This window comes from Festucalex cinctus, chromosome 10, assembly GCF_051991245.1.
Source record: "Festucalex cinctus isolate MCC-2025b chromosome 10, RoL_Fcin_1.0, whole genome shotgun sequence".
Classification (NCBI taxonomy): domain Eukaryota; kingdom Metazoa; phylum Chordata; class Actinopteri; order Syngnathiformes; family Syngnathidae; genus Festucalex; species Festucalex cinctus.
Window position 1 is genome coordinate 26,581,274 of NC_135420.1, and position 27,127 is coordinate 26,608,400.

The 27,127-nt window shown below is 38.0% G+C and overlaps 2 protein-coding genes across 2 annotated transcripts in view; both read right to left on the reverse strand.

The window, feature by feature from the left end:
- The window catches only part of LOC144026925 (actin remodeling regulator NHS-like), a 54,915-nt gene extending 48,791 nt beyond the window's left edge, over positions 1-6,124 (reverse strand). The window contains exon 1 of the mRNA XM_077534064.1: positions 5,579-6,124. Coding sequence (XP_077390190.1) covers positions 5,579-5,861 — 283 coding nt within the window. The 5' untranslated portion in view covers positions 5,862-6,124. The remainder of the gene's footprint in view (positions 1-5,578) is intronic.
- Positions 6,125-11,587: 5,463 nt separating this feature from the next.
- On the reverse strand, positions 11,588-26,538 carry reps2 (RALBP1 associated Eps domain containing 2). Its single transcript, XM_077533555.1, has 18 exons — positions 26,081-26,538; positions 22,788-22,911; positions 22,372-22,484; positions 21,071-21,176; positions 19,951-20,070; positions 19,750-19,813; positions 18,838-19,000; positions 18,405-18,458; positions 17,809-17,884; positions 17,650-17,724; positions 16,988-17,039; positions 16,778-16,917; positions 16,616-16,677; positions 16,049-16,108; positions 14,592-14,669; positions 13,763-13,878; positions 12,377-12,482; positions 11,588-11,809 (listed from the first exon to the last, which is right to left on the reverse strand). The coding sequence occupies exons 1-18, from the start codon at positions 26,261-26,263 to the stop codon at positions 11,741-11,743; spliced, it is 1,761 nt and encodes a 586-aa protein (XP_077389681.1). The 5' UTR covers positions 26,264-26,538; the 3' UTR covers positions 11,588-11,740.
- Between the last annotated feature and the right edge of the window lie 589 nt (positions 26,539-27,127).

Below are 27,127 nucleotides of genomic sequence, written 5' to 3' on the forward strand. Positions count from 1 at the left end.
ACCACATCGTATGTCAAACATTTATCACCCCATCTATGAAATAGGAATGTCTCACAATCCAAAGCATACCACATCATATGTCCAACATATATCTTTCTCCAAAAAAAGACCATCTGAAGCATACCACATCATGTCCACGATCAATGAATCAACAGACCTAAAAGGAAGACTTTATGATCCAATGCATACCACATCACGTCCAACATTGACTTGTGCAGAGATGCGCTTTTCCAGGTCAGCGTCAACGATGAGCCAAACTCCTCTTCCGAGTCATCCCGGCCCGGAAAAGGCGGCGGGAACGTCGCGGCTGCGCAGCGGGAACAAATGAAGTGGCACGATCGCTCAAGACAGCGGAAAAATGGATGCGGAGTGTTGCGTAACATGACATGAACGGAGGGGAGACCTCTGCCAAGGCTGGACAACGCCTTGAATTCAACTTCAAGAGTCAAACGGAACGTCAACAAATGAACACTTAAGCAACAACCTTGAAAAATATTTAGCACTCCAAATACCATCATCATGAGTAAATTCTTTTATTTTAAAAAGTACATGAAACACTATTGTATGGCATGGAAAAAGATCACTTTATGCTTTATGTATGTTTTTTTTTCTTAATAACTGGGAAAATTAACAAGTAAACCATAAAGTGATCTTTAAAAAACAAAAATTAAATAATTGGGAAAATTAAAAAGTAAACAGTGATTTTTTTTAATGTTTTTAATAATTGGGAAAATTAATAGGTAAACCACAAAGTGATCCTTTTTTTTTTTTAGAATTTTTTTTTAATATTTGGGAAAATTAATAGGTAAACCATAGTCATCTTTTTTTTTTAAATTTATTGTTTTTATAATTGGGAAAATTAATTAGTAAACCATAAAGTGATCTTTTTTTAAAAAAAAATAAAATATTTCTTTTTTTAATAAATGGGAAAATGAAAAAGTAAACAAAGTGATCTTTTTTTTTTTATATGTTTTTAAATAATTGGGATTATTAATAGGTAAACCATAAAGTGGTCTTTTTTTCACGTCTTACAATAGTACTTTTAAATAAAACAATTTAGTCATGGAGGTACTTGGAGTGCTAGTATTTATTAATTTATGTTAGATATTTTAAAAATGTAAACAAAAAAATGTAAAAAAAAAAAATGTATTCGGTAAACATTTTTTTCCAAAACAGTCAATTGTACAGCACATGTTATGATGCAAGGCATACCACATCTATCCATCATGGGCAAAACCAAAACTGATCCAACACATACCACATCAACCAACAACCGTCTATGGAAAGGACGACGAGCCAAAGCATTCCGCATCATTGTGAATATACTTTGTACTACCTGATGTATGGCTAGTTTAGCGCTCATAATCCAAAGTATACCACATGGTATATTCCAAAAATCTTTTTGACAGACTTTTACGACAGTTCGGAATGTTCCAAATATTCCTCGCCGTCTCGATTTCTACGGCCCGTGCGAGAAGCTGTTCACTTTTTGAGACAGGAATGTGCTGAGCTGCCAGCCATGTGCTCCGTTTGGGGAAAGCCACGTAACTTAAAACCCGGCACGGACGGACGGACGGTCGTCTGGCCAACGCAACGTCCGCGGGTCTGTCCAAACACGTGCCTGATTGGACGTTTGCCAGACGCCTTCTTCCAGCTCCTTTTGGGCTCCGAGTGAAAAGTTTTGGTGTCATTTGAGCCGAATCCCTCACGGGAATGCGACCCGACGCCGGCGGAACAATCCGGGCTTCATGCAAGTCCTCGCATGGCCACTTTGGAAGCATTAAAGCTGGGAAACTAAAACTTAAAAAAAAATTTAAAAAAAATGTGCATCATAATCATCTCTTAATTGGTTGTTAAAACACATTAATCAAATTAACTAATAGCTAAAACACATTCAAGAAATGTGGGAATTCTGATTTTTACGCCCTTAACGTAATTGGCAAAATGCAAAAGAACTTGAGATGTGAATAATAATTTGATTGTTGTGGGATGTGCGAAGCAATAATAATCGATTCATTGGTTGTCAAAAAAAATAAATAAACATCATTCTTAATGCTGCATTCAAGGACACTGGGAATTTGGAGATTGATGACTTAATCGAGGAAAAACGCACAATACTATTTACTACCCCTACTAATAATACAATAATTTATTAAAATACAAAATTAATTGATAAATGTATTGGCTGCTAAAACATGTTAATTGCTGCATTCACTAAAACTAGGATTTTAGGAGATTTTCAACCTCGAACTAAAAAAAATGCATTGAAGCTACGATGTGAACGAATAATATGATAAAACCGTAAGAAATTGCGTTAAAAATGTTGCGGACAGATGTTATGTTTTTGTGTAAGTTTGACTTATAAGCGGGATGTTTACGATTTACCGGCACACACAAACGCAGCATAAGTGCATGTTTGTGCACTTTTAAATTCTTCCATTTAAGAAAAATAAATAATTCAAGCACTTCATTCGAGACATAAAATGACAATTATGTCCTTTGTCATTAGTTCCACGGATAAATAAGAGCAATCCTAAAAGTCCCCCAACCCCCCCGTTGCCCTCATTTACACCGATTGTCATGCAGATGAGGCACCGCCCCCTTTTTTTTTTTTTTTTTTTTTTTAAAGGATATCAACCTTTGACAGCAACAATTAAGATTAATTAGGCGACCTTTTGCAGGCGTTTATCTGTTAAGCTCGAACGTACACGACAACAACAACAACGACAACAACAACAACAACAACACGTGCCACGGTGTGTTTTAGCCATATCGCTCATTTCTCGCACAATTTTCACAAATACATTTTCTAATCGCTCACGATGGAACCAGAAGAAATCCGGGAAAAGGTGTTGGATCATTTACACGACAATCACGCAAACATCAGCAGGGAGCCTGAAAACAAACAAAAAAAATGCTAAAAAGCATAGGAAAGCGACAACAACATATTATACTTCCCCAAGTGGAATATTCAATTAGTTGCCGCTGCCACTGTTGACTAATATTAACTATTTCCTGACTAGCATTTTGCAAGTGATGTTTACTTGACTAGAAACGCATGACTTCAATATAACTCACAATTATCACAAATTTTACATCTGTTCTAAATATACAATAGCATATATATTTTTTCCATACTCTTGTTAACATAAAAATGAGGGGAAAAAAATGTGAAATAGAAATATGGCTGCATCATTTAGTCATTGATACAGTAATTTCATAATTCATAAATTTGATTGAAAAGATGTACTGTGCTGTAAAAAAAAAAAAGAGTTTGTGTTGGTCATTTTCTACCGCTAGACGGCACTATTGCATTTGTAAGACACTGCTGACATCGCAATGCATTTTCTTTCCAAGTAACTTGTGAAATTATGAATAAAACTGTAAATTACAACATGGCCTCATTCTCCACAAATATATGCATTATTATTATTGAATTTATTACTGCTAAATGTTGACGTGGACGTGTCTGCTGTGTTGCGATTAATCGTGTGTTGTCATTAATCGTGCGCTAAAAAAATTTGTGGTGTTAAAGGAAGTTTAACAAAAGGGATACTTCACTTATTTAGCCCATTATAGCAATACAAAATTAAGATTTTGTCTATAATTTGATACTTTCATTATTTTTCACGTACAATTAGTACCTTTAAAGACATTTTGCAACTTGCTGTCGACTGAAAATGACATCACAAGGGCTCAGGTAAACCAATCACAGCTCACCTGTTTTTGTAGGTTTGGTCATGTGACATTCACAAGCTGACCTGTGATTGGTTACCTGAGCCGTTGTGATGTCATTTTCAGTCGACAGCAAGTTGCAAAATGTGTTAAACGTACTACTTGTACGTGAAAAATTTAAAAAAATATATTGTAGGCAAAATATTAATGTTTGACTGCCAAAAATGGCTATATAAATAAAGTATGCCATTAAATTAATGCACTAATTTTGACACCCCTAATGCTAGCGGTGCAACGGATCACAAAACAAAAGTCACGGTTTGGATCGGATCGTTTTTCGGATCAACATACATAGTACTTGTCTTAATTCACTTATTTTGCTAGTTCTTAAAAAAAATTAAAAAAAAATTAAAAAAAGTAATTTTTTTAAAATTATTTTTTACTACACAAATATTTACTGTACTTTTGTCTGAACTTCCGTAATCGAGTACGTTTCAGAGTCTGCACTTTTTCTACAATGATCATTGCGCAGTTTGTCACTGTTTTACTCACGACTGCCACCTCTGGCCCAAAGTGTAACTGCAGCATCTGCGTTCGGCTCGTTCAGCGTGCGCGATCTTAAAAGTGGCAGCCACAGTTGACAAACGAAGACGTGCGCGCTTTGTTTCCGGGTCCAAAAGGAGGTCCTTTTTTTTTTTTTTTTTTGTGGTTTTACTTCGGAGACATTCAGCAAGTTCCTGAAATTTCAGGTGGATGCGCATTTTCTAAAGCCGGGAGATGCTCCAGCGCTCCCTGCTGTGCGCGTGTGTGGGCTTCGCCATACGTAAATACACTCTCCCTTCACGTGGAAACCACACCCCCTCCCCTTCGCTGTCACTGGGTTGGGGGCACTTGGTTTTTAAAAGAGCCAGGCCTGACCACATGCTGTGTTATCTGGGTCATGAATTCTTAACTGGCAGCCATGCAGAGTTCAACCTGTTTACTTGCATGAATGCCACAAATAAGAGAAAGGCTGGCTGGACACGCCTCTGCAAAAAAAAAAAAAAGTCACATGGAAAAAAAAAATGCTATGCTATTCAAAAGCTTACTGTGGGACTGCCACAACTTTTAAAAGCATCAGATTGACTATGATAAAAAAGCAAAAAAATGATTTCCATGAATTCAACATTTCATCTGGTAAGTTGACAATCGAGGACAGAGCCACTCGGCACTTTTTACAAGCATTTGACCAACTTTCAAACCAGACCTGACAGCACAAGTCAGACTTTTGGTCAGGTGCAGCTGATTTTTTGTTGATCAAGTTTAACACATTCAGACCCAAAAATGTGGTATCACGTATACTTTGTCCTTCACTTCCAAAAACGTGTTTACACGTTTTTTTTGTTTTTATGCAAGTGCATACCCAAGACTTTGATGCAGCTTCTGACATGAAGAGGTGGCTTAAAGCAATTGTCGTTTTTATTAAAAACAAACAAACGGCAAGTGCTTCTGTCAAGTCAGAATGTTGCTAAAGAAAAACATGACGGGATTTTATTTTTTATTTTTTTATTTTATTTTTTTTAAACACTTGGACCTATTTCTGTATTTCAACGTTGGTCAAGATATTAAGTGCTAAGTATTTTTTTTCTAGGTGATATTACTGTAAAAACATATCTCATTATTATCTTGTGAGATAATTTTGGCTTAGGTCAATTTCATTTCATGAACAAGAAAAACGAACAGTAAAGGGTTCAAAACGACTTTTTTTTTTAAAACACACAAAAAGTGACTTTTAATGATATAATTATCTATTAGATAAAATTCAGGGGGTGTGCGCATTACATTGGGTACGTAGTAGTAGTAGTAGTAGAAGTAGTAGTAGAAGAAGTAGTAGTAGTAAAGTATAACTTTAGTGTGTACTCACGGACTGCCTCCTGTTTGGGGTCCAAGTCGCAGCAAGTCTCCTGGAGCCGCCCGACCTTCCGCTGTAGCCCGCGGAGCCTGTGGCCGGTGGCGGCCAGGTCGCCCTCCAGCTCGTGGAAGACGGAGCAGGCGTGCTTGGCCAGGTCGGACAGCTGGCGGAGGGTCCGAGCCAGCGCCACATGGCTGACGGACAGCAGGTCGTGGAAGGGCGAGCCGCCGTCCCCGTCGCCCTCCTCGACGCGGCACAGGGACCGCGGCTCCACCAGCCGCTTGAAGAACGGCATGTCGCTCGGCGTAAATCCGGCAAAAGCGCGGCGAAAGTGGGCGCGGACGCGGTCCACGCCTCGGCCCACCACCACCGTGATCCGCTCGGCGTGGCTTCAGATGCGCCCCATGCTTGTTGCATCTGGGAGGGCGGACTGAGGCGCTCCGGTCGTCTGCCTGCCTGCCTCCGATGATGCCCGACTTTCTTTCTTTTTTTTTCTTTTTTTTTCTCCCCCCTCCCTAGCACCACCACAGCAACTCCACAGTAACTAGAGGTGGTTTTCAAAAACTAAAAGGGAAGGAGGTGGTAAAACCTGGAGCGGAGTTCGTGGAGCACGACTCTACTAATTACAACTGGCCGACCGTGGTGCCTCCAGGGACGCTTGGAAAACGCATTAGCCAGAGGAGATTCGAGTAACCGGCGTGGCGAGAGTAGTTGGGACAGATTTGAAAAAAAAAACAAGCAAACACAAATTGAATGATTTAAAAAAAAAAAATCTTATTTTTAAATAGATAGGATGGATAGAGCAAGAATCACCTACATGAAAACTATGACACAACACAATGGCACAAACTGCAACAGAAAAGGTTGGTAACAATACGTATTGAAAACATTTTAATAATTTGCTATTTTCCTATCTAGCTAGATAGATATATTATCATTGTTGACTGTACGCTTTTGAATTAAAGAAAAAAATGGTCATCACTGTTGTTTGGCTGCCCCCTCCCTAAAATGGACACCTGTGGCCTTGCTAGCTATAGCGAGCTAGCTAGCTAGCTAGCCGGATATGTTAATAAAATACATCCGTTATTCCTTATTATTATTCCCAGCTGGCTTCGGGCAGTGGGCGGGGTACACCCTGAACAATCGCAGACCCCTTGATTAATTAAAAATAAAATAAAATAATATAAAATACAATTATAAAAAAAAATAAAAACCAAACATCCAAAAGTCTTAATTAAAACAGGTGCTAAACAATGTACCATTTGTTGTCATGGAAACAGGAGTAAATGGGGAGGAGGTTCAGATGAAAAAAAAAACAGAAAAATAAATGTGAAAATGATAGAAAAAAATAATAATAATAACAATACAGGAAAAAAAATGCCAAACTGAATATTCATCGATTGTACTTTTAAGTTGTAATATCACCATTCACCACTAGATGGCAGACATAGCTTATACTGCCCTCTACTAAAACTTGGGTAGTATTTTTGTTGTTGTTGTTGTTGTTGTTCCAGATTTGGAATGATAATTAATATAATTCCAAATATATCTACAAATGGATCCATAAGCTAAACCTGACATACGAAGTGGTACGCTTTGGATCATGAAACGGTTGTCGCGGCGGGCGTCTGCGCGCGTGCGGAGGTTAACCTTTCGCCGCGGCCTCTTCATTCAGATGTGCTGAATGCGCGTTTCTCTAAATCCCGGGGCCGGCTGACGGGCCAAAGCTCTTCCTGTCGGCCACGCTCGCGTCCGCCGCTAACGTCGCTAACACTAGCGCAGAAGTGCAACCTTTGCAAAGCCGCGGTGGGGACAATCGGGAGATGGCGTCATTGCTTTGGCGGACAAAAAAGGGAGCAAGTTGAGCGCAACAAAAGATGATAATCTGGAGCGCCTCGGCTGAGTGAGCTGCGAAGGATTAATTGGGCACGTTTTGCTTTTTCTTTAGCTTTTTTTTTGGCTGACATTTATTTTAGAGTTGCCGCTACAAGATTAGAGAGAGGAAGTTGCGTCACAAAGTCAGAACATTATTATCCCATTAATAAAAAAAAAATATTATTGTCAATTATGACAAATACCTGTATTAAAAACAAAACAAAAACTAAGGCTAAAACTAATCAAATCGAAACAAAAATTTTGGAAAAAATAAAAACACAAGTGCATTATAAACTAATTAAAACTATCTCAATAAAAAAAAAAAAACATATTGAAAATTCAAAATGTATATTTTGAGTGTGGTCACGGTGCATCCCGTATATAACATATAAGGTGACAAATGGCCGCCACATTTAGACCCAGCTGTTGTTGTGCAATGCCAAGCACATACTTTGAAGTGCTATTTATAGTCCAGCCGCCTGCTGTTGATGACGCCATTAAGCTGTATTGATTGATTGGACAAGTCCCTGTAAAGTGAACGTAAATTTGACATACCACAGAGAAGATTTATGCTGACAACCTGGTCAAATTTGAATGATTAAAAAAAATAAAATAAAATAAAAATCACAAAGTGTATAAAATGAGGCTTCAAACTCATGAAAAAGTTCAGCTCTTAAACGTCTCAGCTGCTAAATCGGACTCTAATGGCCGGAATGTGTCCATCTTGATGGTTTTCCACGCTGTGACGACGAGGCGCTCTAAAGCGACCACACCAACACAATATGCATATGCTAGTTTTCAAGTCAGACTTCTAAAGAAAAAACGTCTCCCTCCTCACCCTTCCGTCTTTCTCTGCGTGGCGTGCGCGCACTCACGGCGGACAACGGGGCGCTCTAAAGCAGTCGCACATGCGTGAAGCATCACTCCATATGCTGGTTGTTAATTCTTTTACTGCCACACGTTATCAAAAAAAAACAAAAAACTTTTTGATTATTCACGCCATCCTTGAAAACATTCTATTTCATCAGATTCCGTCATGTTTCATTGTAAATCCGTATACCGGCAGCCCATTGAAAAGAGATAAAATTCTGCCATCTGCTGACCATAGTTAAGTGTTTTTGATTCCACAATCCATTGACCAGGCAGTTAAAAAAAAAAAAAAAAAAAGTTGACGTCATTTACCGTTTATGGCGACATACATCGTGATTTTACTAATCGTTATTAAACGTTTTTGGCAGTCAAAGAGTTAAGTTGGATTAAAAAAAGAAAAAAAAAGTTACCACTTCCTCGCCCTTCTGTGTTTCTCTGCAATACGTGCGCGAGCACTCATGCTGGACAATGAGGCGCTCTAAAGGCGAGCTTGGAGTCCCAATTCTTTAACATTGGTTTCAACATTGAGTTAATAAAAAAAAAAAAAAAACTGCAGGTCTGAGAATGTCCCTGAACAGGATTTGATAGCGCCGGCGCTATTTGCACAGGAAGTACACGTGACGTCCTGGTGCAAAGTTCTATGAAGTCATGCAGATCATTTCACGCTGACCACATTATTAGCGATCCTGCCATCATTTAGCGAGTGGGTCAATCAGTTAGTGTGTGAGGTGTTCAACAGGGGAGCCAAGTGTGTCAGAGGATATTTTTGGGGACAAACAGCGTCGGAGGGATCTGGGAATGCGGCCATGGCTGATGCTCCTGTTGACCTTTCTTTTTTTTTCTTTTTTTTTTTGTGTGTCTGTGTTTGGAAAACAGCTGTTTTAGTCCCTGGTGTGCGTCTTGCGCCGTTTCATCTGTCCGCGTCGACCTAATTGCAGGATGGGATCGGCATGTTGATATTTCCGTGATGACGCTTGCAAATTGGTGATCGGCGGGTTCGCTAATTGCCTTTCGAGAAACAACAACAGATAAGAGACGCAGCTGTTGGGCCCAAGTCGCCACACAGAGTCACATTAGCATGAATGCTAACAATGCAAGCGGGCAAATGAGAATAATGAAAACATCAAAGGACGATAACATCTGACGGATTTAAATCCTAAACTACCATATTAGACTTAATAAGTTGATGGAATTTCATGCCGCATTTGACCAGTCAGCCGCTAACTAAAATGTGCACCACCATCCGATCGAGAGGTCATTACAATTAATTAAGATGATATTGAGTTTGTTTATTTTCTGCATGAAAAAAATTATTTCATTAAATAAAAATGTAATTTCTTTAGAGACACGTTAAATATCGCAATAATTTTGATTTCGCTATATTCAGCAACCTTATAGCATATCGCATGATTTTTCAATATCGTGCTGCCCTAATATATGTATTAAAAAAAACTTTTTTTCCAAAAACACCTGACTGTATTTTTATTTGAGTATTAATATACAATTTGTATTTTTAAGGTGAAAATTTCGTTTTTTTTTATTTTCTGTTCAATAACTTAAAAATATTTTTTTAAGTAAAAATTTGAATTTAAAAAGTTCTTATCCAAATAAAACGGCATATTTTTCCTATTGTGTTATGTATAAAGAAAGTACTCTTTTACACATATTTAATTAAGATTTGAATTCAATTAAAATGGTATTTTAGATTAAAAACATCTAACTGTAGGGGGAAAAAAATAATCGTCATTGCCTGAGAAAAAAAAAAAAGCAAAAAAAAAAAGATTTGATCTAAAGTGATTTTAAATTAAAACTGTGTGGAATTTTCCATGGAATGTAAATATTGCTAAATTTTAAAATTTTCTCATCTAAAATTTAAGTTGTATTTTTTGTTTGTATAATTTTTGTGATATGATGTATAGAAGTTCTACTTTCATTTGTAATTTTAAATTTCTAATACATTTTTTTTTGTGCATTGTAAATTAAAAAAATACAAATGTAAATGTAATGTAAAAATATTAAATGTTAAACTTGCTGCTCCCCCCTCCTAACAAACGGGCATGAGAACATTTGCAGATGAAAGAACCAAACGTTTTTTTAGTTTGCAATTTGGATCTTAAAAAAATAAAAAATAACATCAGAAAATTCCAAATGCCTGTCTCTCAAAAAAAAAAAAAAAAAAAAAAAACATCACCACAAAATGTGAAAAATTAGCAACTTTATTAATCACTTTGATTCCACTCATCATTTCAGTAAAAATGACAGCAGTCAATCATGATGTCATCGTGACGTCGTCATCATGACGACGCGGTAAACATGCAGTCCAAGCATGCCATCATTTTCACACTTATTAATCAACCAATACGAGACGAAAGTGAAAGAACAGTCGGAAGCAGCACCTGATCTTTGCATAGCACATCTGCGGTCCTCACTTGTGCTGGTTTATGACATTTTCTTATTCTTCTTCGTGCTATTTCATTTTGAACACAGTTTGGCGGATGCACAGGAAATAAAAAAAAAAAAAAAAAAAAAAAAAGATAAAAACAAAGAACGTTTGACCTAAAACTGAAATAAATGAAACGTAAAAATGTAACAAATTCTAATGTTGGTCTCTAACAAAATATTGCCGCTTTAACTGAAAATGGTTGTCTATTAATTAATTGTGCTGTTTCAAACCAGTTGGGAAATTTTCATTTCCATTGAACGGTCGTCAGGCCATAACCACTTCTTATGCAACAAAAGTGCTTTGCCGCCATCTTGTGGCATAGCAGTGTAATCACAAACCTTTTTGGGTGGCCGATTTTCTTTCTTTCTTTTTTTTTTTGTGGCATTATAATTAGAGCTGTCAATCGATGAAATTTTTTAATCAGATTAATCACATCTTAGAATTTTGATTAATCACTTAATTAAAAAGTTTTTTTTTTTGTTTTTTTGTTTTTGCCCGCCTAATTTAAAGTGGAAACAAAAATGACCCCAATAGTTTGACATGAACAAATATTCTGAATGTTACAATCAAATATTTATTAAATGCTTCACTTTAATGCATGTCATGTTTATTTTTCAAACACAATTTGTGCTACCTTTAATGTAGCCATCCGCTATCAAGCTAAAAAAAATCATCTGCAGTCAAAATTAATCGTGCGATTGATCAGAGTTAATACATGATTAATGCGATAATTTTTTTTTATGATTAATTAGTTAACGCTTTAAGTTTGACAGCACTAATTATAATTGAAAATGAAATCTGAGGCGATGAGATATAGAACAGAACAAAATTCATTCATTTTTTTTTTTTTTTTGGAGGGTGGACCATAATGAAGTAAATAATGCAAATGGTGCAAAAGTAACAGCATAAACGCGCCTGATCGGGGACCGAAGCATTGAAAGCGAACCGTACCGCTCGTTTGTTGCTCACTTCGTTGCACACTTGGGTCACGTGGAGGTCACGGGACGCAGGAGGTCCAGCTGGGTCTCCAAGGTGACCCTTTGGTGGTGCACCACCTGCAACCAATCGGAGCGAGAGATCACATGACTTCATTCCCCCTCCTGTGCAGTTTAACCTTCAACATGTAAACTTTTTTTTTTTTTTTTTTTTTTTTTTTTTTTTTTTTTATGCGGACGTGTTTTGTTTTGGCAATCCAATGAAAAATTTGTGCCAACCTCGCCCCAACAGGTGAAAAAGCCTCAGCAGAGGTTTTCACCCCGCAGCTATTTGTTGCATTTGGGACTGGAGCGGTCTCGTATTTTCAAGCAGACAGTTGAGAATGCCGGCAGCCTCGCGCCGCTATATAAAGACGCGCACTTGCTATTCTCTCGCATTCCAAGCGCGTCTTTGCGAAGTTGCGGAATCGGGCGAGATGAGCGCCGTCATCAACCGTTTGTTGACGGCGCTTCGCGCGACGCGTCCTCGCCGCCGGATCGTTTACGAGAGGAATGGCGGCAACGTGGCAGGCGGATCGAGTGCAGATGCTAACGGCTAAACTGCAATCTTGTCACGTCGAATTTAACTCGTCCGCTCGCAGCCGCTTCCGCAGAAGCGATCCCGTTCGCGCGTGGATTTGCGCCCACCTTGAGCTGCTGCTGGAGCTCGCTGTTGAGTCGCGTCAACACCGCGTTGCTTTCCTTGTTTTTGCGGATTGCCATCTGGATCTCCCTCTTCTGCCTGGATAGCGTTCTGCAGCGGGCAAAAAAAATAAAATACTTCCTCAAGTCCAACCAACAAACCGAGATGTGCAAATAAACGGCGCATAACAATCTGCGTTTGTTTGCACGCATGGTACGAGCGGCTGTTTGAGTGGGATTAAGGCCTTAAGATTGAGAAAAAAAAGCAAATAAAAGTGAGAGAAGCGGCTGACGCAGATTGACATTTTCAATGAGCCGTCTGGAGACTCGAGCGCATGTTACAGTCGCTTGGAGGGGGCCCAATAATTTCATATCTGCGAGGCCTCACGTATTCAACTTGCAGTCAAGACTCAAATACGGGAGATGTCATTTCAATGAATATTTGCTCATCTTATTTAGGCAACTTTTTTGCAATCATCTTGTGTTTTTTTTTTCTTTTACAGCTGTTGTGAAAATGCTATACAAATCAAGTTGAGTTTATTTTTGTTCGAAATTTGATTTGTTTTTTTTTGCTAGACTTTGGTCAGCTCTTTGTCAATTTGTTTGCCAGATTTTTTATTTTATTTTTTTTAACAGTGTTTCGAGTTAACCTTTTTGTCAGGATTTTTTTTTCTCTTTTTTTTTTCTCTCTTTTTATGTTTTTTCATCAGATTTTTGCCATAATTATTATTTGTTGATTTTTGCTATAATTATTATTATTGTTTTTTTTTGTCAGCCTCTTTCGTTTTTTTTTTATATATTTTTGAAGTCATTGTAAAAATTTTACCTTTTTTTGTGTACTTTTTGTACGGGTTTTAGTCAATTTTAATTTTAGTCCCAGTTTTGCTATTTTTTTTTAAAATTTTGTTTAATTATTTTTTTTTTTTAGATTTTTGACAAGTTTAGTCATTTTTGACTTTTTTTTTGGTGGGGGTGCAGGTTTTTATTAAGTTATTGTCAAATTTGAATGTTTTGCCATATTTTTTGTCAGTTTTTTTCCCACTGGTTCTGGTAAAAAAAAAAAAAAAAAATGTCATTAATTTTCTTTGTTGACGTAATAATGAATTCACTGAAGTGTGAACACACTGCAGGTGTCAAACTCATGCTAGACTGAGAGTGGGCAAAATCTGGCCAGCTACATCATTTTTTGCAAACCTTATGCATCAACTTCCACTTGCTAAAATCTAACAAGATTTCAAATTGCCATGTGCAATAAAAAACCAACGAAATTTGATTGCATCGTCTATCACTAAGGTTAACAGACGTCATCGTTTGTCATCGATGACAGTAATGCACATATTCCGCCTCTTTTGCGCTGATTTTGCACGAAAGAGGCTTGTTGCGTCGACTAACTTTTGCGTGGCTTTTAGAAACGAGCCAGTAGATGGCGCCGAGCACTCCACATTCTGGCTGTCTGGCCGGAACTTCCTTCGGACGGGCTTCTGCGGGGCTTGATTGTGAGTTAACTCCTGCAAGAGGCATACGGACACGTCACAGATGAGAATTAAAAAAAAAAAAAAAATAAATAAAAAAAATAATAAATAAAAAAAAAAAGTTGGGATGTTACGATATCCAAATTTCACGATACAATAATTATCGCGAACGATATTGTGGGGATGTTGGCGATACAAAAAAAAAAAAAGGTCATAATATTGTTTAAAAAAAAAAAAAAAAAAAATCACAATATTGTGCTTTTGTACATAATGCACATAAACAATCTACATCTCTAATAACACTTAATATTGAGGCACTTATTTGCAAGCACACATTGAGTTCTTCCACATATTGACTCGGTTTTCATTATTATAATATTAATTAATTATTTCATATATATAATAAATTAACTAATAATTACTAATTATATATGATTATGATTATAATAATAAATTACAATATTTTCACACAAATTCACTTCATCTGACCATGAGCGTGGATTTGATACATTGGAGGGCCAAAACATGCCTTGTGAAAATTAAACTGCACTAAAAAAAAAAAAAAAAAGACTAGCCACCAGAGGGTGCTCGAACTGCACAGATGCAAATCAACCTGACCGTTTAACAGAGGTGCTGCTTTTAATATCATGACATGACGACGACGATATATCGCGGCTGCTTTAATGTCGCGATATCGCCGGAATCGTTCCATCCCTAACAGCAAGTAGACCCGTGAAATAGTTTTCAACCTGCTGGGACGAATTGGACACATCTTCGGTACTTTGATCGTATCTGGAGCGTTCTTCGGCTTTCACGCCGCCCTCCTCCTGCAAAACACGACAGCCAATGAACTGATTGTTGTAAGACATCGGCTGACATTTCGATTGGGCCGGCCAACAATTCAGATCAGAAACTTCAAACGCCGCCTGTGCGGTCAGGAAAGATCTTTCAGATTCAAGCCGTCATTCCCAAAAAGGATGAATAACGCAAATCGCCACCTTTTCATCTCTTGTATTCACGACTGAAATGACTTGCGCACGCCCCACACGTGAATTTCTTTCGAGATGAGTTGTCTCGAGTTCAAGTCGGCTCCGTTTCCTTCTCATCCGGGCGGATTGAAGAGCGCTCGCTCGCGTTAAGAGCGAGCTGACCTCAATGCGGCGTCACACTTGAAGCGCTTTTCGGTGATGCTGATGGTTTAAACAGGCGCACGGCCTCGGCAGATGATTGCACCAAAGGAAGAAGGGGGAAAAAAAAAAAAGAAGTAGTGAGGAATGGATGGAGCCGGACATTGTGGAAACATTTTAAAGGCGCTGCCGCAGCGAAGTCTGTCAACTGTGATGACTCCGTCAGACGTCAGGGGGAATACGAACGCAACGTATACACGTCAGCAACACAAATGCAGTTAGAGACGAGTGGGTTCACATTGGAGCGGTTTGTGCAATCAGCAGTGAGAGCTTGGACAGGAACGAGGCAGAAAAAAAAGTGCAACATAAATAATATCATTTAGTACTGTATGCAGAAGATGACGCAGGACGATCGGCAAAGTAAATTCTTTCGTCCCTCTGGATGGAATAAAAAAAAAAATGTACAATTACATTTTCACTGAACTTTATAAGAGATGCTGTCAATCCTGCAAACTCTACACCTGTTTTTGGTTTGAAATGAAAATTAAGATTTGTGCAAATTTTGCATTTCAGATATTTTGAAATGTAAAATATATATTATATATATATATATATATTATATATATATATATATATATATGCTAGAAAATAACATCGAGCTGTTTACTTGTTGACAACTTCATGTCACTTTTTAAGACATCTTGTTTGACCCTAATAATAATAATAATAATAATAATAATAATAATAATAATAATTCAACTCCTCGATGACAAAAGCCTCTCATTAATTATGAGGGAGATGACGGAAGAAAAGCTTTGAAAATATTAAGGGAGTATTATATTATGCCGGGAATGATAAATCCCGCATAAGACACTTTTTTTAAATCAAGAAAATCTTTTTTTTTGTTCCCCTCTCATTGTATTTTTTCCTTCGTTTAACAGCAACCTGCACTGTAATATTGTAATATTGTATTTTTCCTCTTAATTTAACCGATGCATCAGTCTTGTTGTTCTCAGTAAAATCATGAATATCATTATTATTATTATTATTATTATTAGGGATGTACCATAACACCTCACCTCTTTTGTGAAACGACTGAAGTCTGCAAAGTTGGGCTGCTGCACTTTGGTCGGAGCAACCTGACAAAACACATCACAGGTCGAACAATTTGGAATTTCAAACAAAAGTTTAGAATGTTAAAACGAGTTAACTCACAATTATCACAAATTCTATACTATAAAATATTAATTAATATTATAAGTTCTTGTAGTCTTGTTAACATAAAAGTAGAAAAAACATGTTAAAATAATAGAAATATGGCTGCATCATTTAGTCATTGATATAGTAAATTCATAAAATTGATGAGAATTATGTACTGTAAAAAAACGAGTGTGAAATTGATTTGTGTTGGTCATTTTTCTGCCACCAGATGGCATAATTGCATTTGTAAGACATTAGTGACATCAGCGCATTTTCTTGTGAAATGATGCACGTTTTTTTTTTTTTTTTTGACAACTATTTAACTTTTAAACGATCAAAACGATCGCTAATAAAATGTGAGTGGTATTACAGTAACACCTTAACTTAAGAGCGCCCCGATTTCCGAACGCTTCTCATTGTCATGATTTGAAACGGGCGAATCAAACCTGCAAGGCGGACGGTCTGGGCGGGAGCGCTGGCGGAGGCGGCAACCATCCGCTCTTCACCCCTTTTGAAATCAAGGAAAGCATCATCACAAGTGTCACCGTCAAGTTTCACAATCAAAACCAGAAGTTGTAAGAGTGGGAATTGAAGCGAGTGAAAGGCACCTGGCGCCCCCTGCTGGAAGAGCTTGTTGAGGTCGAGCGAGGAGGCCCTGGAGTGGCTTTTCTTCTGGGGTCGAGGCGGCGGCGTGGGAGGCTCCTCGGCCTTCCTCATGGCGTCGTCAATGGAGGTGCTGGAGTAGGACCTGGAGGGCAGATGACGGTCCTGATTGAACAATTGGCGCCCCGACCCAATCGAGCGCTTTCGAACCGAACCTCGGTCGAGTTTTCAGCTTGCTGTGCGGGTCGAGGTCATGAGAGGACAGCTCTGTCAGGAGAAAAAAAAAACAAAAAAAAAACATTTGCTTTTAGAAAATTAGAAAAAAAATTCGGTCACATCATTAGGTACACCATAAGCTACCTCCGATATTGTGGATGATTAACTCATTGACTCGCCGCCATTTTCACATTTCGCAATCCCGTTCGCTCCCGGCTGTTTTACTGGATTTTGACAGATTTTGCAAGGCTCACAGAATATTGTGTTCAATTGCTATAAAAGCATGGAACCTACCAAAAGAAAGATTAAAGTCTCTTCTTTCATCAGGAAAAAAAAAGTATGTTTCTATCTTTTTCCGTTTTTCAGAAATTAGCATTAGAAGAGAGCTAAGTTTGGCCCTGGTTGATCTCTTTTGCTCTGCTGCCACCTGCTGGCCGTTTGTGTAATAACTACCATTTCTGCAACCGTTCTTTGCAGTTGAGAGGCTGCATCAAAACCTGTATGCTCTAGCATAAAAAAAACAAACAAAAAACAACAACGTATAAATACGTCTTTGGGACACTTAGAACATTAGAAAAAAAACGTATTTATACGTTATTGGGAGTAAATTAGTTAATGTTGATTGCTTTTACTCCGAATGAATATTATTTATTTGCATTACCTGGCCTGTGGGAAAAGGTGACAAATTGCAGAGTGGCTCCCTCTTTTAACGTCTCCACGCCCCTGAAACTGCATTCTGCAATATCACAATGATCAGTGACATCATCAGTAAAATTGCCATCAGTCATAAATATATAATATGCGTGTATTTTTCCTTAACCTTGTTTTTTATTTGCGTCCTCTTTGGAATCTTGTTTGGTCTTGGCCGCACATGTCGGGAGCTTGATGCTCTGATCCTACATGACAACAAAAGCATGAATATTAATAGAATCATGTGGTTCTCCATTTTTATTGTTTTTTTTTTGTAACCACCTAGAAAAATTGTTCAGTTACCGGTAAATAAAAATCGGATCTAAAAATAATGTTTGAAAACAAAACAAGCTTAGAAGGTCAATACAATTGAAAATTGATAAACAAATGTACTGACAGCATTTAAAAAATAAATAAATAAATAAATTTAAAAAAAACAAGCTACTTACACTAAGAACTAGCAAAAATAAATAAAAAAGAATTAAATAAAATAATTTAATTCCATGTTTGAAATTTTATTGTAGAAAAAAAATACAAACAACATTAGACATTTTGAGGATAAAACTAATTCAGTACAACCGACCACACTTTATAAATCATTGCAAAATGAGGCTTTGCTCAACTGCAATGTATGTAAATTTAGGTTAATGGCGCCCCCTGCTGGCACAAAATGACACTTTACATGAAAGCAGAAAAGGACACCTGGTATATTTATTTATCTTTTACCATCTGACGGAATCCTGTTGCGCCATCGTCGAGGGCGACCAGAAACTGGGAATGCTGGGTGGGGAAAAACAAAACAAAACACAACAACAACATCAATATTAAAATACACATTTCCTTCACTTTTAATAACCTAATAACCATTTTAAGCCTTTTTGCTACCAAACACCTTTTAACAATGTAAAAATATTTTCCTTGACTTCCATTTTCAAAACGTATCCATCAATTTGTTGTGTATATGCGATCCTTTGACACACGCATGTGATTTCACTTCTGTCCATACAATTTTATATTATTGCATTTGAGCACAACACACAGTAATGACATCATTAAACAGAATTTAAATCAATATTAAAATATTTTTGCTTCAACTCGACTCAATTTGATTTATAAAGCACTTTGAAACCACCATTGCTGCGAATTCAACTTCACATACTTGAGGTGGGACGTCCTCGTGTGGCGGTCCGAATCCGGGATGCAGGCCGGCGGGGAGGCTCTCGGGAAGCGGGTAGCCGTTCTTGCGCGCCACAATCAAGTGGAAGGCGGCGCAGAACTCCGGGAAGGTTAAAGCGCCGTCCCGGTCCACGTCGCTCAGTTCCCTGAAAGAGACGACAGTTCAAAAGAGCTTGAAAAAATTGGAAAAAGAAATAAAGACTTCAATGGAACGGAGTCATTATAATGCAGAAAAAGAAAAAGAAAAAAAAAAAAAAAAACACATGGGGGGGAAACCCCCCACTGCATTTAAAAAATAAAAATAAACATAGCATACCTCAGATTCCTCAACATACCACTAGAGGGAGCCCACACTTTGAGAATTGATCCTTTTGACAAAACAAGCTTTTTTTTAAAAAAAAAAAGTGCTAAAACCACTACCTAAGTAATTTCATACTATATTTCAAAATAAACAAACAAACAAATAAATAAATAAAATAAAAACATCCCAGTTTAACAGCTGCTGTCATAAACATACAAACTAGGACTCATTAGAAAAGGAAACGTTTGAGAACATGGCGGTTGCTAGGCTAACATAGCAGCTAGTCCTGTGTGGCTTACAAAATCACACAGTTGGTCATAAAATATATTAAAATGTGGTAATAATGAGATTATGTCATATTCCCGCTCATTTTTAGTCCACTATATTCTGATTCGGGATCGGGAAACACAGACTAAATGTATTTTAGCATGTTAGCGTGTGGCATAGCATAGCATAGCATAGCATAGCATAGCCCATTTCCCCTTTTTTATTAAGAGCAGAAAGAATTTACCACCTTTTTGCCTAATTTAAAACCGGTCTCAAACTTAATTTGAGTAATTTAGCCCTTTATTACAATATATAATCATCACTTGCCAAATGTGTGACAGTTCCGGTATGGGAAGTTTGGACTTTGTGAAGAAGTTCTTTGCAACAGCACCTGAGAAAAAAAAAAAAAAAAAAAAAAAAAAAAAAAAAAAAAAAAACGGGTTAAATCCACTTTTACACCTGGGTGAATATTGTAAGGATAATTTGTATTTGTAAAAAGTATATTTGGGGAGTGCGGGTTCATCATACCCAGTATTAGAGCCCCCAGGTCGGGCTGCAGGCTTTTAAACTGATTGGTGTAGTACTCGCGCTGTTCCTCTGTGATCCTCCAGGGGTCGTCATCGTCACACTCCCGCTGGTCCCCCCTCTCTACGGTTGATTACATTAACAGCGCGAATCAATTATCAAATTAATAAACCTGTAGAATTTAATATTGTCCACATTCTCAGAATTTCTGCCTCTCATGTGTAAATATTCAGATTTCTGTCGTCCTCCATGAAAGCAGACCGATTCTCTTTTTGTTAAATTATAATCAAATATTAGCAAACATTATTATTTTTTTTGCTTTGAAAAACAATGAGCAATTAATCTGTTTCATTAAAGAAATCAACATTACTTGATTATTAAAACAATGGTTCGAGCCCTATAATATTATGGAGGACCAAAACTGCCAAAATCCAAAATAAATAAATGACTAAATAAATAAATGAATAAAAGTGAAAATAAAAATGAAAATAAAAAAAAAAATAGTTTAAAAATTATATACAAAAAAATAAATATAAATGGAAATAAATCAGTTTTTATTTTCACTTTTTGTCATTTATGTATTTAGTCATTTACCTATTTATTTAGTCATTTATTTATCTATTTATTTAGTCATGTATTTATTTATTTATTCAGTCATGTATTTATTTACTCATTTATTTATTTTGAATTTTGGCGTTGTTTTTTTTTTTTTGTGCGGGGGGAGGGGGTTGGGGGGTCCTGCCAAGTTGAAATGTTATTCAAATTAAAAGTACGGCCCAAACACTGCCAAAATTCAAAATAAATAAATGACTAAATAAATAAATGACTAAATAAATAAATACATTGATAAATAAATGACTAAATAAATTGATAAATGACTAAATAAATAGATAAATAAATGACTCAATAAATAAATGAAAAGTGAAAATAAAAACGGATTTATTTCCATTTATATTTAATTTTTTTTTAGATATAATTTTTTAATTATATTTTTTTTAATATTCATTTTTACTTGCACTTTTAGTCATTTATTTATTTATTTCATCATTGATTTATTTTGAATTTTGGCAGTTTTGGTCCTCCATATTATATAATATAGCTCCTTATGAGAACTATGTCATACCCACGTACGAGTCGGCCATCTGTCGTTCTTTTGGCGTGCCGTACTGGTAGGTGTGGTACGCCAGCGGGGAGCGAGGCGGCGAGCTGCCCGGCAGCGGCGGCGGCTCCTTCCAAAAAAAAAAAAAAAAAAACATACACAAAACGCGCTAAAACTAAAAATAATGACCACATCTCCTTTCCAAACAATTTAGCATCATCTTTTTTTTTTGACTGATATGTCGCACAACAGAGATGAAAAATTCCGCCTTGGTCAAACGACAAAAGGGTTTGCCCATCCGTGGAAATCTCCGTCTTCTGTGACATCACGGCGAAAAGAGCTTTTCCACATCCAAACGGTCTGCGGAACGCTTCATTAGTGGAACATTTTGTTCCTTGGCTGACCTTTCCGAATGGAGGCGCTTTCTGCTTTAATGTTTAATGGCGGCGCCGAATGTCTTTTTGAGCTTTATCTTCATTCTTAAAAGTGTTAATTGGCTGAGCTGCTGGGAGTGACATAGCACTGCTGGCTGGACATGGAAGGCTAAAAAAAAAACAACAAAACAACCCAACTAAAACTTTTGAAGAAAAGTTATAAACAGAACCCCCCCCCCCAAAAACATCTCAAGATCTAAAGCATACAACCATTTTGTTAAGGTAAGTAACTTAGTTTTGGGGCTGGAACGGATTAATCGCATTTACATTCATTATAACTCAATTGCTGCCAAAAACGTATAAATACGTTCTATTTTAAATGTATTACGTGTCCCAAAGACGTATTTATACGTTTTTGTTTTGTTTTATTTTTATGCTAGAGCATACAGAAGGCTTTGATGCAGCCTCTCAACGACAGAGAAAAAAATGATAGTAATGACAAAAACGGCCAGCAGGTGGCAGCAGAGTATAAGAGATCAACAAGCTGTTTCCTCACAGTTCCAAGCAAATGTGTAAATAATGATGAAACTTGGCTATATTCTAATAGATAGAAATATACTTTTTTTTTTTTTTCTTGATAAAAGATGAGACTCTAATCTTTCTTTTGGTAGGTTCCATGTTTTTATAGCAATAGAACACAATATTTTGTGGGCCTTTCAAAAATCAGTCAAAATCCAGTAATACAGTGAAAATGGCTGCCAGTGGATGAGTTAATGGGAAATATCACCTCGACTTATGAGCGTTTCAGGTCATAGAACCTCTTAAGTTCGTAACTTCAGGTACCACTACATTTGGATGACACCCAATAACACCAGATGTGGTTTCAGGAAATGGCGCATGTGCTCTAATTCCGAACTGAGCATAAGGACGTGCAGCGGGAATCCAGATTACCTTCTGCTCTGCACCCACGTCCAAACATCGGACCCTGTCGCACTGGGCCTCGATGCCGCCGTATCTCATCTCGGGTTCTGTCTTGATCCCCACAAATCTGGGTAGAGGTAGATCTGCGATAGACAGAGTTATTAGAAACCCGGTTGAAAAAAGAAAAAAAAAAAAAAAAAAAAAAAAGACATGGGTTTGATTTGGCTTTGTTGACGTTCACCATGGAAACTGCCGACCCAAAATGGCGACCGCGTCCCACAATGCAACGCAATTTCCAGAACATCTCAAACGAACGTTTAGGCGTCCATTGGAGTGAACTGAGCTGAGCGCGTTAACCTGCTTATCGACAGCCTGCCAACGCGAGATTACGCCGCAAATCCCCGTCAGGTTGAAAATAATCTCCTTGATCCCCCTTGGAGACTTACTGGCCGACGTGCTCTGCAGGTGGACGGGCAGGCCGGCCTGGGCGGCGGCGAGCAGCTTGAGGGCCACGTAGAAGTGAGCCGTGCCGAAGTAGCCGGCGCGCTTGGCGCCGCACACCTCCGTCACCTGGACGGAAAAGTCCGGATTAAAACAAAGTCAAACTAACAAAAGTTGGAGTTCAAAGTGCAAATGGAGTGACATAGCAAGGAGGAAGTTTGATGATAGTTTTTTTTTTGTTGCTATTTTTCCTTCATAGAATATTTGATCATAAAATGCTGTCATTCATTTTGAGTCACCCTGGCCTGTTCTCTATTATTTTCAAGGAAAACTGTAAATGTAACATTGTTTTTTTTTTTGTTTTTTTTTTTAATGTGGCTATGCCAAATGCCAAGTTCACTTACGTGATATGTAAAATAAGAACAAGATAAATCATTTCCAACATTAATGTATAGGTGTTAAAAAGAAAAATCGATTCGGCGATATATCGCGATACTACATCGCGCGATTCTCGAATCGATTCAATAATCGGCAGAATCGATTTATTTTTTTATTTTTTATTTTTTTAGGATTCACACCTTGAGCATGGAAGAATGTTATATGAACGGAACATTAAGCCTTAATATTTTATTTTAATGCTGTTCAAACATGAAACAGATTACAACCTCTATAAGACTGAAATTTCAGATAAATAAATAATACATTTTCATATAAATCTTACACTCTACAAGCTTACTGATTAGTATTTTCTAAATTTGAATGAAAAAAAAATCGCAACAATCGACTTATAAATTCGTATCGGGATTAATCGGTATCGAATCGAATCGTGACCTGTGAATCGTGATACGAATCGAATCGTCAGGTACGAGGCAATTCACACCCCTATTAATGTAACATGAAACCTGTACAATTCAGTTGAAAACAAAATTATTTGAATTCTTCTGCCTTGTAAAAAAAAATGGGAAAACATTTCAGAAATGTTCACCTTATACAAGAAATGCTGCAAGTTTTGAATTAACTGACTAGCAAGCTATTATACCAGAGCTAACTTCACAAACAAAAAGAATGGTTATCAAGTTCCATTGTCGTGGACAAATGTCTACTAACGTAATTGGCATACAGACAACCTGGAGCCTCGACTCCGTCCGACTGCTAACAACAATAACTTCATTATACGTGGTCGTGAAAGGTTAATAAAGTTCATCCGCTCAAGTGGAATGCGATCCGGGAGCTGAGATTTGTCACTAAAAAGACTCCGAAAGATTGGATTTACACAACAGGTCAGCGTGACCAATTGCAAGTCCGTGCCTTAAATCAAGCTATCACGCTACAAGGCCCTGGAATGTAAATCAGCAGAATCGTATTTGCTGGCTGCTCGTTACCAGCTGGTCACAACCATTTTTGTATCACAACACTTTTAAAAATAGTTGTCACAGAACATTGTGCTTGTCATATTGTTTGATTGCTCATTTGGAACAGAGGGTTCCCCTACTTCCCACTATAACAGGAAAAAAAAGGGCACAAAGTGGTCGAAACCGGCTTGGACTGGAGCGTCTCGTAAAAATGACAGTTTGCAACTCGCACATTGAGCCATTTGATCTATGGACGCCCTGCGACGATAAACAGCGAGCCTGTATTGGCTTCTCACGCTGCACATATAGTATGTTATACTTTGTCACTTTTATTAAACCATTAAAAGATAGAATAACAGTCAAGGAAGGAGAAGGTTGCCACAGACAGAGGAGGTGGGCGAGAATAAAAGAGACAATGTGGGGATAGCCTCAGCTTCTCCTTCTTCGCAATCACTTTCTAGGAAGCAAAAAGCAAGAAAATGAGGGCGCAAAAACTCAAAACATCTTTCACGGCAAGATCTGATGGTGGTCGCATATTGTGACGCTCACCGTCGCCATCTAGTGGAGAAGTGTTTCAAGCACATTCGTGATTTAAATGAATGCTCAAAACGAAGCAAAAAAAATAATAAAAATCGACTTTAGACTTCAAAAACTGCCAGTGGATACTGGAAAATCCCAAAACCAACGACGAGGAGTACAAGAGTCATCGCACGGATCCTGCCCGAGGCCCAAAGCGCCTGCTGTCAATCAACCCCGATCTGCGGCAGGCAGGAAGGAAGCCGCATGAGCGCCGTGACAAACTTCCTGCCGGAGCACATCGACAGGCACAATAAGGGACGGGTGGGTGGTGACGAACCCCCTGGAAAACTCCCACCGGAACGAATGCACAAATCTGTTAAAGCTTCACGATGGCTCAGCAAAAAAAAAAAAAACACTCAAAGCAGCTAGCTCATAAAGCTGCGGCAACTAGCCTCACCTAGCATCGCGTTCATACAAATGCTACAGTGCGCTCATTTTGTGGATTTGTGGGAAGCATTTTTCACAGGTTCTGTATGTATAAAATGTTTCCTTGGGTTCTCTTTCTGTAATTTACCAAAATATAACGGCTTAGCTTGCTAGCTAGCTAGCTCATAAAGCTGCGGCTACTAGCCTCACCTAGCATAGCGTTCATACAAATGCTACAGTGCGTTCATTTCGTGCAGATTTGTGGGAAGCGTTTTTCACAGGTCCTGTATGTAGAAAATGTTTGCTTGGGTTATCGTTCTGTAATATAGCAAAACATAACGGCTAGCTTGCTAGCCAACATCAGCTCTATGGTCTGCTATAAACTTCTATGTCTGCCATTAATACAAGCAATTAAAAAATCAATTATTTAACCCATCCCTCAAACATCATGCGTTTCGACGTCGTCCATTTTTGGTTCGATTCTAGGCCCTTTTCACACTGCGCTTGATTTGTTATTTGTTTTTTGGGACGACAGTGCCCGAGCGCAAGCTATAAACCACTATAAGTGGTTTGCAGGCTCCATCTAGTGGTATGCAAACACATCATCACCCAAGTGCACTTCAGTTGTATTTAATGTTTTAAACATTTGCATTTAATCTGGATGTCTGCTTGTTTAAAAAAAATGTATTTAGTTAGGTATAGTTTTATTTACCTTTTATGAGTAGTACATTTAATAGAATCATTTCAGTTGACTGCAATGTTGCAGTGGCTTAAATTAATATTAAATACAATTATAGTACAAACAGCACTATTTATTTTGGCATAGTACACCACTTTGTATAAAAAGTTAAATGGTACATAAATTAACCCATCTAACCCTTTGTTGTTGACATTTTTTTTTTGTTTAGCTATTTTTCCTGTGCCTTGGCAAACGGTGTGTTAAGGTGTGCCCCCTGCACGACCCCCCCACAGCCCCACACCCTCACCCCCTTCACACTCACCTTGTGCAGCACGTCAGCAGGCAGCTGGGACGCCTTGAAGAGCTCTGCCACCTTGGAGGAGGACAGCTGCTTCCCGGAGGGATCCGCCTGACACAGCCCGTGCAGACCCGAGTAGTACCGCTGCTCGTGCTCATGCAGCGGGATCACACCACCGGCGCCACCGCCGCCGCCTTCCTGCTCCATTTGCTCGCTCCTGACCACCACCGCCGCCGCCGCCGCCGCTGCGCTACAACCGGGTGATCATCATACTGCACCGTACACGCACCCCGGCTGCCGTTCACACCTCAGCTGCGGATCATTCACTCCCTGCTGTTGGCCGTCATGATGATACAATCGAGCTGCAGTGCCACGCCGCGGCTGCTGGGGGCGGTAGAGCACTGAAATACATTTGCGCTCACCCTCAAGGATGCTAGCTGCTAATGTAGCAAGCTAACTATCAAAAGCCATAAAAAAAAAAAAAATCTTATATTACACATATATTATTATTGTAGACAACTAGAAGTTTAGAAGAAGAAGACAGTTAGCAAAAAACCGACAGGGTGCATTAAAAAAATAATCTTAAATGCCACAAAGAATAAATATCACTATCAGGAAATCAATGAAATCCAAATAGAGGTAGTCATTTGCCAAAAGTTAAACTTTTAAATGGTGAATATACACTTAGAAACCCATAAATATAAATAATTACCAGTCAAGTTTAAAACAAAACAAAGCACACTGTCACAACAGGCCCGATTGCGTTGCAGTACATTTTCACGACTGCTAGGGGGCGATGGAGTGCCTTTATTTTATGGTAGTCAATGAGAAGCGTGTAGCTTGTTAGCTAGCAGGATTACTGTATAAACAGTCCATACTATGAAACATACATTTAAAGTCAAATTGTAAACTATTTGCATTATTATAATATCCCACAAAACAATGTAAATACTGGACACAGAAAAATAGATCATTTAAACTCACTTAAAAGGAGAAATTATTATTTATTTCCTCTCACAAAAATCACATAATCTGGAACTGTTGAAGGTTCAAGGCACTACGATATTTGTT

Excerpts from the sequence above, each read along its gene's own strand:
- reps2 (XM_077533555.1), bottom strand. The coding sequence starts at position 26,263 with ATGGAGCAGGAAGGCGGCGGCGGTGGCGCCGGTGGTGTGATCCCGCTG. Across the intron at positions 20,071-21,070 it reads GATGGCCGACTCGTACGTGG|AGAGGGGGGACCAGCGGGAG; the intron begins GTATGACATAGT and ends AATCAACCGTAG. Across the intron at positions 13,879-14,591 it reads TGTCCAATTCGTCCCAGCAG|GAGTTAACTCACAATCAAGC; the intron begins GTTGAAAACTAT and ends TGCCTCTTGCAG.